Source organism: Cupressus sempervirens, chromosome 2, assembly GCF_028749045.1.
Source record: "Cupressus sempervirens isolate cs-2001-9-10 chromosome 2, ASM2874904v1, whole genome shotgun sequence".
NCBI lineage: Eukaryota > Viridiplantae > Streptophyta > Pinopsida > Cupressales > Cupressaceae > Cupressus > Cupressus sempervirens.
In genome coordinates, this window is record NC_143119.1 from 366,020,727 (window position 1) to 366,034,767 (window position 14,041).

Sequence of the window (14,041 nt, forward strand, 5' to 3'; positions counted from 1 at the left end):
AGATTTTGGGTAAAAAAATCCTCACTGGTTGTTTATGATCTGTTTGTGGTATAGGTGTGCAACACATTGCGAGCGACATGTTTGTTAGTGTTCCAAAGGAAGATGCTATATTTATGAAGGTAAATTCTCTAAATGATTATCAATCACTTTCAGGATTTAATTTAAATTAGGAACCCATCTTCTTCATCGTCTGCTCCTTTTTTATTAGAAATTTTCCTTCTGGTAGTGCTCTGCTCCATTTCATAACTTTACCTTTTTCTGAAGCTATGCTCTTTGGTCTCCATGTCTATCTCTGTGTTTCTACCTAAATTTAGAGACCCAGATCCCTGTCCGATTCTTATTTATGAAATTATCTAACTTGTTTTTTAAGGTACAAGGTCTATTTATTTGTAGATACACATTCATTTGTCCTGTTCTGTCTGGAAGGGCAATGGGATTGGCAATAAGAAGACCCAGTAAGTGTAAAATCAATTATCATCATCATAGTTATAAGCCCAACGGAGACTTGGAGGCGCCATTGTTTCACAAAACATCTGGAAAGATGCAATCTCAGGATCAGTGTGAGAACTTATCGAGGGATCAAATGGAGCAGTTTCTTTTAGATGGGGATTTGTTATCCAAAGTGATGAAATACATGGATGCAAAAACATTGGCAATAGCCTCATGTGTTAATAGGATATGGCATAAAGCTGCACAAGATGACAAGCTCTGGGAAAACATATGTCTCAAGCATTGGGCTAACACTGGTTGTGGAAGCCATCAACTGAGATTTGTTGTTTTGGCTCTTGGTGGATTTCAAAAACTATATTCTCTTTCCCTTTGGCCTATGCTTAATCCATCTGCTTCTTCTTCTTCTTCGCCATGTCCATTGCCTTCTCAAGCCTTGTCTCCCTTCTTATCAAAGTCTGGTCTGAATAAAAAGAACAGTGCAAAGACTCAATCTTGGGGTAAGGATGAGATTCATCTTTCTCTTTCTCTTTTCTCTATCCATTGCTATGATAAAATGAGTAGTCCTCCTATGCAAAACGTGTCCTTAGCCCAGTTTCAATCTTCCAAGCATCCCATATTTGAAGATGCAATCAGGCCCAAATAGGTATAAATCCATCTAGCCCCACAATAGATATTGCTGGTATTTTAGTTTTGTGTATATTAAATTTCCATGAAGACCAAAGTTTGTATCTTTTCATTCCTAATTTGATCATGGACTTGTAAGTAAACATCAGAACCAGACAGAACTTATTGTTTTCATGTTAGATGTAAATATATAGCTAGTTTGATGCCCATACGTCTTACACTGCCTGGTCAGAAGGAGCGCTCGTGTGCAGCCTTGAAACCCTTCCAAGTGGCTGATAAGAAGGTAAAATTTTCAGATTTGATTTGTTTAGAGTGTTCTGTGATTGGTCATAGCTATTGATAAACTTCTTAACATGGGTATGATGCTTATGGTGCTTTGTTTCAAGAATGAATCTTGTCATCTGAAGTAACAGATTGTTACCCATTATGGACTACTCATGAATTTCTCTTTTAATTTAGGGTTCATAATTACTTCAAGCCCGATTGCTAAATCTATGTTCAACAAATGTAAACAAAGATCAAGTAACTGGGCTGGATTTTGTTTACTTTATAGCTAACGTTGTGTTGATGCAAAGTTGTGAATCAATTACAAGGTGTCATGAGGATCATCTCAGGTTGGGTACTAGGCTTTCTTCTTGTGACTACGTCAGGGTTGTGGCCTAATTCCTCTTGTATACAAGAAAACTCTAGCAAACAAGGCAATAAAGGCCAAATTGAGAACAGGAAGTATATTGTACAGCCTACCTTATTAATATAAATCTTTAGTATCATAGTTGTTTCTATAAACCCATTCTTGCCTGTCCCGAGGGAGGTTGCCATAGATCTACTAGTATATATTATACTTTTTGTTGGTAATGTTCAACTGACAGCAAATTTAAAATGGAAAAACTTTCTGGCTAGTTCCCTAGACTTTGGATCTATATGCTACTAGAACTTTAAGTACACAACTCTTCATTCAAATTCTCAATTGGCAGGAACTAGACGCTATGCATCCTTGTTGTCTTTCGGCTTAGTGAATATCATTGTGGTTTCACTGTCAGAGATCGAAAAACATCTATTTTTTGTTTCATTAGTATTCTTTGTAGCATGCAACAGTGATTTCTGTCAACTGATGCAGTTCCAGAGAACGGAGGTGAAACTACAGAGTTGGAGGTATATGACTATAAAGGAGATGGAGGAATAGCATTAGCTATGTACAATATTGATGAGGTATGTAGTCCTCTCTTTTATGACAAATATAATTTCCTGTTCTAATTCTAATTGAGCAAATCTCAAATATTCAATTATGATTAATTATTTTTGTGTAGTCTATTCGTGCATTTGCTAATGCATCAATGGCAACAACTTATGAGAAGAAATGGCCACTTTACCTGAGTACTAAAAACACAATTTTAAAAAAATATGATGGAAGGTATGTTTTTAAATCAATACAAGGATTGATGATCTTATTTTTACCTTTTTCTCTAACACACCTTACTTCCCATGTTATCATTCTTTATGATTCTCTAGCTTAAGGATCCTCATATTCTCGGAGATTCTTCTTATATGTGACTTAAATTGGTAGGTTTAAAGATATATTCTAGGAGGTATATGAGGCCAATTGGAAAGCTAAATATGATGCAATAGGAATCTGGTTGGTTTTGTTTCTTGGCACAATAATATGAAGATTTCAATGTTGATTATCTCAATTCTGTCAGGCACGCAATAACTTTTTTCAATGATTGATTCATGAAAAAGTATGAGCATAGGCTTATTGATCAAACCAACAACTTAATTCACACTACTATTCATCTTTGTAACATTTTAAAACAAAATTAGGAATCTTTGGATAGTGATCTATACTATTATAATAGATTTAGTGTTTGAATAATGTTACTTTAAGCCACTGTATCATCAAATGTATGATCCCTCAAAGTGACCAGTGATTTGATGATAGGCTATTTGGAAGAAATGTCAAACTTATTTGCATTTTTGGTAATGGAGTCTTTGATAATAGCTAAGTGACTTTTGTATGTTTAGTCTTTGAGTTGTTCCTTTCCTATCACATCTGATGCATGCCCTGGATTTCTACACAATTTATGAACAACCCTACTAATGACGTTTCATGAAGTTCACATTTCATATTGCAAGTTTTTTCAGTAATTTTCACAAATCTTTAAGTTGTGGATGTCTAGGTTAGCCCCTAGAATCTAGTTATGAAGTTGTATTCGTGAGAGGCACATCTGTGAAGGAAAATCAGCTTTCTGATTTTTAATTTATCATTTATGAAATTGATCAATTTGTTGTTGTTAATAACTTTTGTGGATAAAGAAGGGATTAATGGAAGCCTAATGGTCTACATCATCATATATTATGGCACAGGTTGGGACCAAGGACTTCTGGGAATGTGTGTTGGAGAGAAACACAAATTGAAGATACCTTCCAAATTGGGTTATGGAGATCATGGATCTCCTCCCAAGATCCTAGGTATGAAGTTAGTTGCATGTTTAGTCAAATTTTGATGGCAACACTTTTATATAATCTTGATATAGAATATAAGCTTCCCATATTTTTTCTAATAGAAAATCATTGTACTTCTAACTCATCCTTCACAGCAAGAGATTTGTGAAATGCAAAAACTGATCAAGATGCAAGAATACCTATTTAGTTTACCATTGCTATTGCTGTTGAATTTTGTGCACAAATATCAATAGCTAACGATACCAAGCCTCCACAATCCATTATAGATGTTCAAAACTTGATTTTGGATTCAATTGTGGTTCAAATTTTTTTTTATTGAATCCAAAACTAGATTTTAACAAATATTAATTTTGTTTTACTACACATACACACAATGGGCAAGAGTAACTGTTTATTTTTGTAGGATTTACAATTTGTGTTGTTGTTGAGTCTTGTGCAAAAATATAAATAGTGACTTTGATATATATATAATTACACACATACAAATTGTGAGACACAAAAACTTATAAAGATGCAACAACTACTGAAGCTAGGTATGAAGAATATGACACTGATATATTTTTTACTAAGGAATTAGATGTTGTGAATTCCAAATATGTCACTGCCTAGACTTTCTAAATGTTTTCTTTTGTACCTAGTTCCAATAACTCAATGTAACATCAAAATCTCTAGTCATTTTGACACAGGTTTTACTGTACTCCTATACAATAAAAGTGGTCAGGTTGGGCAATAGCTTTGTGGCTTTGACCAACATCTACATGATAGTGTATCCACTAACTTATTTCAGATTTGACAAGCATTCATCCTAAGAATGATCTAGATTCACTTCCAGTATCTTCTCTGTGTTTAATTGCTTTTATTGCTTTTACGGCAGGGCAAAACTAGATGAAAATCCAAGACTGCTTGAATTTTCAGAGAAGCTAAAAGTTTCCTGTGTAGGAACTGTTGAGACAGGGAAAATGACAAAAGATTATTTAGGATATTTATAAGGCATGGCAGAATATCTTTTATTTTGTTTGGACTAATATAATAATATTTGACATTTTGAAGTGTCTATTTGTATTTTTTTATTATAAATATAGGATGCATACATCTCCTTGTAAAAGCTGATGATAGAGATTAAATTAATTAAGAAATAAGTCATAAAGGGCTTCATTTGAAGCATCATGAGAAAATGCTCATATTTTCGTGATTGAATGCTTCGTTGAAGTCTTTGTTTTAGTTTTTTTTAATTTCAAGATATAAACATCTCATTGTGAAAGCCGATGGTAGAGAGAAAAATAATTAAGAAGCAAGTCATAATCAGCTGCATTTGAAGCATCGTGATCAAATGCTCATAGCTTTGTGACTGAATGTAACAATAGGTTCTATGTTTTGTTGCTAAGAAAAACAATCATTTATCACTTTGTATGTGCTTCCATGTAATATATTAATAATATCTTTTATCTGTGTGCTTTTGTAGTATCTATCAAACTATTGATGCTACTCACAAACCGAGTAAAACAAAGGAATACTGTGAAATGTTTAATCTAGGAAATGTTTGTGAGGTATGTAACAAACTAGGAACTATGATGGTCATTTAATTTTTCCCAGAGAGAAGCACTTGCCACAGGCCATATTAGCAGCCAAGGATTTAGTTCTGAGTAAATGGTTACACAAAGTTAAGAGTGTTATTTAAATTTAATTAGATATAAATTAATATTCTTAGCATTCAAAATTCCAACTGTCAGTTTAGTTCATTCCTGACAGTGATCTGTTGGTGATAATTCAGTTCAAAAGGTAATTAATGGAAGACCCAGTTTTCTTGCTCTCGCTTCGATCCATTTGTTATTAACCTAAACAAAGAAATCATGGTAAGGAATGTGAAGAAATCCTCCAACTGAGGTAATATTTTCCTCCAAGAAGCTACCCATTTCTTCTCTAATGATCTCTTCTACTTTTGGACAAGAGCTTTTATAGAATCCATATGAAAGACCTGAAACTGGTTCAGGCTTCGGGTAACATACATTAACGAATATGAGACATATAATAATTGAGAACAATGATTTGCAGGTCTCTAATGGTGTCATATTTGGGGAAGCTTAATGGTGCACAAATTTTTTTTTTGTTTTGCTTCTTTCACTATCGCAATTGCGATGAAAATTGCGACGGGGTTGCCGTCGCATCTACAGCAACCCTGTTGCAATTGGCGTCGGTAACCCCAAAAATTATGACGGGGTTGGTGTAGATGCGACGGCAACCCCGTCGCAATTGCGACGACAACCAGGGATTTTGATTTCACAATAAGGTGGCTGCATAGTGACGGATAGGCATCGCAATTGCGATGGAAAACACAGATTTTGGTTTGGCACCAAGGTGGCTGCAAAGTGACGGATAGGTGTCACAAATGCGACGGCAAGGGGTAGATGTCATAAATTGCAACTAAATAACTACAACATCTATGTCTATCACAGTGGCGACACATTGCTGTCGTAATTGTGACACATGGCCATCGCAAATCGATGCCAAATCTATTAGTGAGTAAATGATTAGGGTTGTATCCTATCCAACCTTAATCATGTAGGCATCAATTCAGTCAAACTATTGAACAAATATAAAAAATGGGTTGATGAGTATAAGAAACTACTCCAAAGGGGGGGCAGTCAAGCACAAAGAATTAGTGGCCTTTAGCATTGATGTCAAAGGGGGAGAAGTTGCATGTCCGGTTGACTTAGTGTTTCCATCAATGCCAAAGGGGGAGATTATTAGCCTAAGGGTTGCAGAGTAACTAGAAAAATAGACTAGTGAACTTAGTTAATACAAGCATTTTCATTGCTAGAAAAACTCATGAAGGAAGGTCTACTAGTAGTGAGGCACAACTGGTGAGACATGATAGTGTGCATCCCTCACTCACACAAGTAGTATGAGTATGAGAAGATATGTGAGCCTAAGAAAGGAGAAGATAGAGGTGATCCACTTAGCTAAAGAATTCTAAGTGAAGTCTGCTTGTGGAGCAAGAAACCAAGAAGAACAAACACTGGATAGATCAACAAGTAGATCTAGCATGGACACCACAATGGACATCAAGCAAGAAATTTGTGACTTCCTAGTAATGCTAAGGGTAAGAGTGCACTCAATGTCACATTTAATGTTGATGGGAAAAGACATCAAGAAGCAAATGGAAGAATTTAAATTTGAAATCCTTCCAACCAAAGTGAACCATCAAAGGCACATGGCACCTTTGACCCATATATGAACATGCTGCATCTAACAGAAGTGGTGCACTAATACAACAAGAACACAAGCTAGTAGTAGGGGTGAATTCAATTTTTGAAAATTGAGGCTTCCAAGGGAAGCTGAAAGGGAAGTGTAAAAGAAGATAAAATGAAAAGGTGAAAGGTTAAATTTCCAAGTAATTAGCCATAGAGCTAGAGTGAGTTGAGTTATGTAGAATCTCAAAGAGGAGAAAAAGAGTGACAAGAGTGGTCATTCTAAAATAGTTATTGTGTCAAGGACATCTTGGGAGAATCTTCAAAAGAAAATTAGAACAAGGTTATCATGTGCAAGTGCAAGGAGAGCCAAGCACATCAATGATCAGAAGCTGAAGACTGTAGAGCATAGTGGAAAACTAGTCAAGAGAGCCAACAAAAGTATCTGAATCAAGCGAAGTTTAGTAGCTAAACTACTAGATCACTTTTCTATTGTTTACTTACCTTCACAACAATAATCATGATGAGGATGGACCCTAGCAATTTCTTTGTACAAATCCTGTAACAAGGTGACACATTAACTTGTGTTCTAAATTCCTTTAATTGGGCTACTTCTAACAGGTCAAGATCTGAATAGGTCTCATCCAATCCTCTAATAAGGTGGCACTTCATAGTGTCATTGTAATTCTTTAACAAGGATAAGCTCTTGACCAGACACAATTTAGAAGAGTGCAAATTTGTGAAGATCGACTCACACACTGTGGATTTGTCTCAATTATTTCCAAATGAATTCTTCATCTTACATTTGTCATCTCTTCGCTTTGTACTTTTTTCCATTATTCTCCCTCTTTGATTTATATTCTATCATCTATATACTTTCCTTCTAAGATACTAAAACTCGCCATCTTTGACATCAAATGCCAAAGGATACATACTTTGAAGTTACTATGTACCTTTTGTACTAATTCATATGTGATATGTTCTACATTTCACACCTGAAGTGTGACAATATGCATCAACTTGTTAGATCTTCAATGAAACGTGGTCGATCACTATCTTATGCTTTAGTGGGCATCAGATAGGGAAATAACCCCTAGTTTACCTCTTATATAAATAAATGCATCCTTAGGTAATGCCTTAGTAAATATGTCTTCTATCTACTCCTTGGTGTTCACATATTCCAATCTCGCCTCTTTGTCTTGAACCAATTCCCTTAGGTAATAATACTTGATTACAATGTGTTTTTTCTTTGTGTGCATCACATGATTTTTGGATATATTGATTGCACTTATGTTATCATGATAGATAACTACCTGTTCATTGATTTCCTCCTTCATTACTGACAACAATTTCTTGATCCATATTATGTTAGAACAATAAACTATTGCAGCAACATACCCTGCCTCTGTTGGTGATTGAGAAATACAATTTTGCTTCTTTCTTGTCCAAGATACTAATCTCTTTCCAAGAAAAGATGCTCCTCCATAGGTGTTTTTTCTGTCATCAATGCTTCCTACCCAATCTACATCTATAAAGGTTCTTAACTCAAGGTTTTCTCATTTCTTATACCATAAACCATATTCTTCAATTCCTTTTAGGTACCTCAGAATCCTTTTTATTTTCATCGTGTGATTTTCCTTAAGATTTTCAGAAAACCTTGCAACAATGTTGACTGCCAATGCAATATCAAGTTTGGTGTGTACCACATACTAAAGTTTTCAAATCATTGATTTGTAGGTAGTCTAATTTACCTCCTTTGAATCATCATTGTTTGAAATTTTATGTCCAATAGACATAGGTGTTCCAATTGGTTTGGAATCTTCCATTCCAATTTCTTTCAATGTTTCCTTGATGTACTTTGACTGAGTGATGTATATTTCATCCTTCATTTGATGAACTTGTAGGCCAAAAAAGAATTTATCTCTCCAAACATAGACATTTCAAATTATTTCCTCATTTCTTCTGCAAATTATTTGCATAACATCTCATGTCCTCCAAATATGATATCATCCACAAATATTTTTGCTAGCAATATCTTGTTTTGTGGTCCTTCCTTTATATACAAATTAGTATTATCATTTGTCTTTTCAAAACCAATTCTTACCAAATATCCATGCAGTCTTTCATACCATGCTTTAGGAGCTTGCTTCAGTCCATATAGATCTTATGTGTAGTTTGCATACTATGTCTCTTTTATTTGGACCAATGAAACCTTTAGGTTGTTCAATGTAGACTTCTTCCAGGATTTCATTTAAGAAGGTTGATTTTATATCTATATGATATACTTTGAATCATTTATGTGAAGCAAATGCTAGTAGTATTCTGACTCCTTCAAGTCTTGCAATAGGGGAAATTTTTTCTCCATAGTATATAGCTTCTTCTTGTGCATAACCTTTACATACTAGCATTGCCTTGTTCCTTGTAACTTCTCCTTTCTCATTTAACTTATTTCTTAATATCTATTTTCTACCAATCACATTCTTATCCTTAGGTCTAGGTACAAGAGACTAGATATTATTCTTTTCTGTTTTCTCAATTTCTTCATACATTGCCTCTATCTGACCTTGATTTTCTAAAGAATATTTTATAGATCTAGGTTCAAGTTCACTAAGCAAGCATCTACCTTTTAATTTGTTCCTTGTCAGTGTGTCATCTATCTCTCCTCCAATTATTTGTTTAGGTACATGATGTCTTCTAACAAATTTTGCAAATTTAGGCTATCTTATTCTTGTTTATGAACTAGGTTCACTCGATTCTCCATTCTTGTGATCTTCTTCCTTTTTCTCAAACTCCTCTATCTATGACTTGGGTTCCTCTGGTTGATCTGACTATAACTTGGGTTATATTTCCTATGACTCGAGTTGCACTTGTCTAAACTGACTACAACTCAGGTCGCATTGCTTGTGACTTAGGTTGCACTTGTCTGTGACTTGGTAGTTGATCTTTATGCCTAGGTTTCCTATTAGAGTTCAAATACTTAGTCATTTACTAGGAAAGGTTGAACGGTCATCACTGTAACCAAGTCATATAAGGACTTATTTATTTTGTATTACATCCCAAGAAAGTAAGAGATTGTCAAACACCCCAATTGAGATTGAGCACATATATATAAGTCGATCTTATACAATTAAGACCGAGTAAATTGAAATACATTCTTTTCCGAGTGAACAGAATAGATCAAGTGTGTAGAAGCCAAGTGTCAGCATGACTGTTAGTTATGACCGAGGGTCAAAACATTTAGATGTTGAGCAAACCAATTTTTTCATATGAGTTTTCAATCACATAGAAACCTATGTAAACCATTTTTGGCCAACTTCTAAACAATATTTAGTATTTGTAGAGATAGTTAAGATGGATCTTACATGTATTTATAAAAGGTATTGATCCTGAGGAAAGAAAATCAACCAAACAGAAAATTAGAAGGGAAACGACAAAAGGAATGAATTGTCAACCGTCAATTATGATATAGAACTTTCGAAGATTGTTTATTTAAAGAGGATTCTAACCCTAGGATCATAAGTGTGTGTGAATGGATGAGTGATTAATGGGTGAATGTCCAAGTGAAGGGGCGAGAAAGAATAGAACAAAGAAAGAATGATAAGTCTAAAATGAGATTAGATAGAGCAATCTAAGTAGTGAAAGACAGAATGGAGATATTAGATTGAGACATTAAATAGAGGAGATCCAAATTCAGCTTTCAAAGAAAATCGAGGTCAAGTACTAAATTAGTTTTAATAGATTGAGTCAAAGAAAATCTCTTAACAAAATGAGCCTAACATATCTATGTAAATCTCCTAACAGAGTCCTTACTTGATTGTAAATGTAAAATCCTTTAACAAGGTAAGACCTAACAGTCTTAAAGCTTTTAATAGGGAAGTCCCCTCATGGGGTAGATAATCTATTATGATCAAACATTATAACCCTAATAGATTAATTTTATTATTGCAATAGTGAAGATTCGTGGGTTTCATCCCTAGCCCAATTTTACCTTCACATCGAAGTGTTTCTAGGTAACCAAATCATTTGTGTTATGTGTTGAATCATTTCATGGATGTGATGTTTTAATTTATATTTCAGCATTACATTTTTGATGATAGATATGAGATGAATTTATGTGAAATCAATAATTTGTAATCAAATTTATTTTCTTCCAAGTAAAAGTTTAAGATCCTGATTCACCCCCACAACCCCTATATCTTGTTTTTGATTAAATCCTTCCAACTGTTAGAGTAATTATTTGTTCTAACTTATTAATTAAATCACTTTGATTTAATTAATTAAGTTGCCTATTACTCTAGTTTTCTTAAGCTATCTTGTAGGTGCATATAATTAATATTTTATTAATTATATTGTGCAACCCTAGTTTTTTTAGGCTTTAGTTTCCCTTTTCGGGTTTCATGATTCCTTTATAAGGATTCACCTCCTTGTATTTTAAACATTCACTTATTGGATTATATGAGATATTGCTCTTTGCATGTCCATAAGATGGATCTGGCTTTTTGGCCTCTGTGATTTTTCCTTGCCTCTGTTCTTTGCTTCATCCATGTGATAAGTTTATGCATGCAGGTGTTCTTGGGAGATTAGTTTTTCACCTAATCTAACATGGTATCAGAGCAATATCTCATATAATCCAATAAGTGAATGTTTAAAATACAAAGAGGTGAATCCTTATAAAGGAATCATGAAACCTGAAAAGGGAAACTAAAGCCTAAAAAAGTACTGGCGGTGCGGTGGTGGTGGAGGTTCTTTGTTATTTTTTATTATTTTTATATTAAAAAATAATAATTTTTTGCATTTTCAGAGGCCCTGGAGGTTTTTTCTCCGTAACTTGAGCATACAGACGTATTTTTTTAATTCGAAAAATGCACCGAAAAGTTGGTTCCGAGACAGAGATGTTGGTACAGGTGTTTTTGAGTTTTGATGCAGTTTGGTTTCCTGTTTTGTTAGTCAAAGCCGGATGTTCTGTTTTGCACTCCAGGAGGCATATCTTGAGCTTCCGATCTCTGATTTTGGACTTCTTTATATCGCTGGAAAGCTCTTTCTGTGCTCTTTCTAGTGATGCTGGTTGTTGTTCCAGATTTTGTTCCAGGTACATCCTATTCAGTCTTTTGCTTTTTAGCATTCTGGTGGATATCCTGTTTGTTTCAGGTCCGGGGATCGATTTTGTTACTTGAGTTGCTTCGTTTTGGGCTCTACCTTCTGTTGTTTCAGCCTTATGTCTTTTCTGATCATTGTTGATATTCATTGTAAGCATTTTTATGCAACGCACTGAGATAAAGTGCCACTCTTGCGTTTTGGGATCCTTTTCATCATTGTGATTCGTTGTACTCGCACTATTTTATAAAGTGCCATGGGGGGGATAGTTGTTTGCTGCTTATAGGCCCTGTTTCTCTAATTCCTCATGCAGTGTCGATGACATGTGCCTTTATTGGTGTTTTGTACCTCACTCTCGATGTGTTTGGCTCCTGTGTTGTAGGAGATTCTTGGCCCATCTTTTCAGCTGCCTGTCACCTCACCTGCCTTAAGGGGAGGTTATATTGTTGTTCTATGCTTCTTTGGTTGATGGTCCGTGCCTTCTATTTCCATGGAGAATCCTTTGGTTGATGGTTCGTGCCTTCTATTTCCATGGAGGTTCTACAGATCAGCATTTTGACATATTTTTGCGGTTCTTCATGCTTCAATGATTCTCTTCTGATCTCTTTGTTCCTTCTTCTGGAACATTCTTTTCTATCTCTTTTTAGAGTAGGGTTTTTCCCATATGGTTTTCTCTATTTCTCCTCTTTATAGAGATTTTGTTGTGATTGGGTACCTGATCTGGCCTTGTTGCTAGGACCCAATTCTCTTTCATAGTTGTGCTAGGTTAGCTTCCTCCCAAGCTTTGCTTAAGGGGGGGTGTTAGAGTAATTATTTGTTCTAACTTATTAATTAAATCACTTTGATTTAATTAATTAAGTTGCCTATTACTCTAGTTTTCTTAAGCTATCTTGTAGGTGCATATAATTAATATTTTATTAATTATATTGTGCAACCCTAGCTTTTTTAGGCTTTAGTTTCCCTTTTCGGGTTTCATGATTCCTTTATAAGGATTCACCTCTTTGTATTTTAAACATTCACTTATTGGATTATATGAGATATTGCTCTTTGCATGTCCATAAGATGGATCTGGCTTTTTGGCCTCTATGATTTTTCCTTGCCTCTGTTCTTTGCTTCATCCATGTGACAGGTTTATGCATGCAGGTGTTCTTGGGAGATTAGTTTTTCACCTAATCTAACACCAACAGTAGGTTCACTTTGTTGTTGCTTGGTTGCAACTGTTTGTGAGTTGGGTAAAGTCTCATGTTCCTCCTCATAGTAAACAAATTTTATGTAGTCTTTAGGTTCCTTGTTGCTTTGTTCTTCACTTCTTTATGCAAACTCATGAATCTTCACATGTGCACTTTCTATAACTTTTTCAGTAGTAAGACTTAGACATTCATATGCCTTAAGTTTATTGGAGTAACCTAGGAATGTATCTTCATTACTTTTTGCATCAAGTTTTTCTTTCCTTATATCTTTCAAGATATAGCATAATTCATAAGGTGTTTTGTTTATACCTTTCTTCGGTTGAACTCAGTTTAGTGTATGAACTGATGTGCTAATTTTTTCTCTCCATTATTTTGGTGCAACATTTTTCTCAAGCATTAGTGTTCTTGCACACTCCATGATGGATATATTCCTTCTTTCTACTATATCATTTTTCTTTGGTGTTCTAGGTGTTGATACCTTTCTTTTGATTCCTCTTTCATTGTAGAATTCATTGAATTCATTTGAGATGAATTCACCTCCTCTATCTGATCTTAGGCACTTCAGATTCTTTCATGTTTCCTTCTCAACTCTAGCCAAATACCATTTGAACTTTTGAAAGGCATCATATTTTTCTTTTAAGAACATTGCCCTCATCATCCTAGAATAGTCATCAACAAATAGAATGAAGTATATGTCTCCACAGTAGCTTTCTATACCTATGGTCCACAAATATCTGTATGAACTAGTTTCAAAACTTCTTCAGAATTGAAAGTCTTACTTTTGAAACTTCTTTTACTCATCTTTCCAATTTAACATTGTTTACACATGGTCATCTCATGTTTCTTTAGATTTGGTATGCCTCTTACTCTTTTGTTCTTGCTTATTGTAACCAAGTTATCAAAGTTAACATGACACATCATTTTATGACATAGCCAACATTCCTCAATTTGTGCCAATAAACATGTAGTGGGATCTAGGTAAAACAAGTTACCTTTTGTTTGATTGCTAGTCCCAACCAAGTTTCCTTTACCATC

General features: G+C 34.7%; 1 protein-coding gene and 1 pseudogene across 1 annotated transcript; both read left to right on the forward strand.

The window, feature by feature from the left end:
• Positions 1 to 418: 418 nt before the first annotated feature.
• Positions 419 to 1,093, forward strand: LOC149572646 (F-box protein GID2 pseudogene; annotated as a pseudogene).
• Positions 1,094 to 1,276: 183 nt separating this feature from the next.
• On the forward strand, positions 1,277 to 4,523 carry LOC149572647 (isocitrate dehydrogenase [NADP], chloroplastic-like). Its single transcript, XM_089815863.1, has 4 exons — positions 1,277 to 1,400; positions 2,192 to 2,283; positions 2,382 to 2,485; positions 4,409 to 4,523. The coding sequence occupies exons 1-4, from the start codon at positions 1,277 to 1,279 to the stop codon at positions 4,521 to 4,523; spliced, it is 435 nt and encodes a 144-aa protein (XP_089671989.1).
• Positions 4,524 to 14,041: the final 9,518 nt, after the last annotated feature.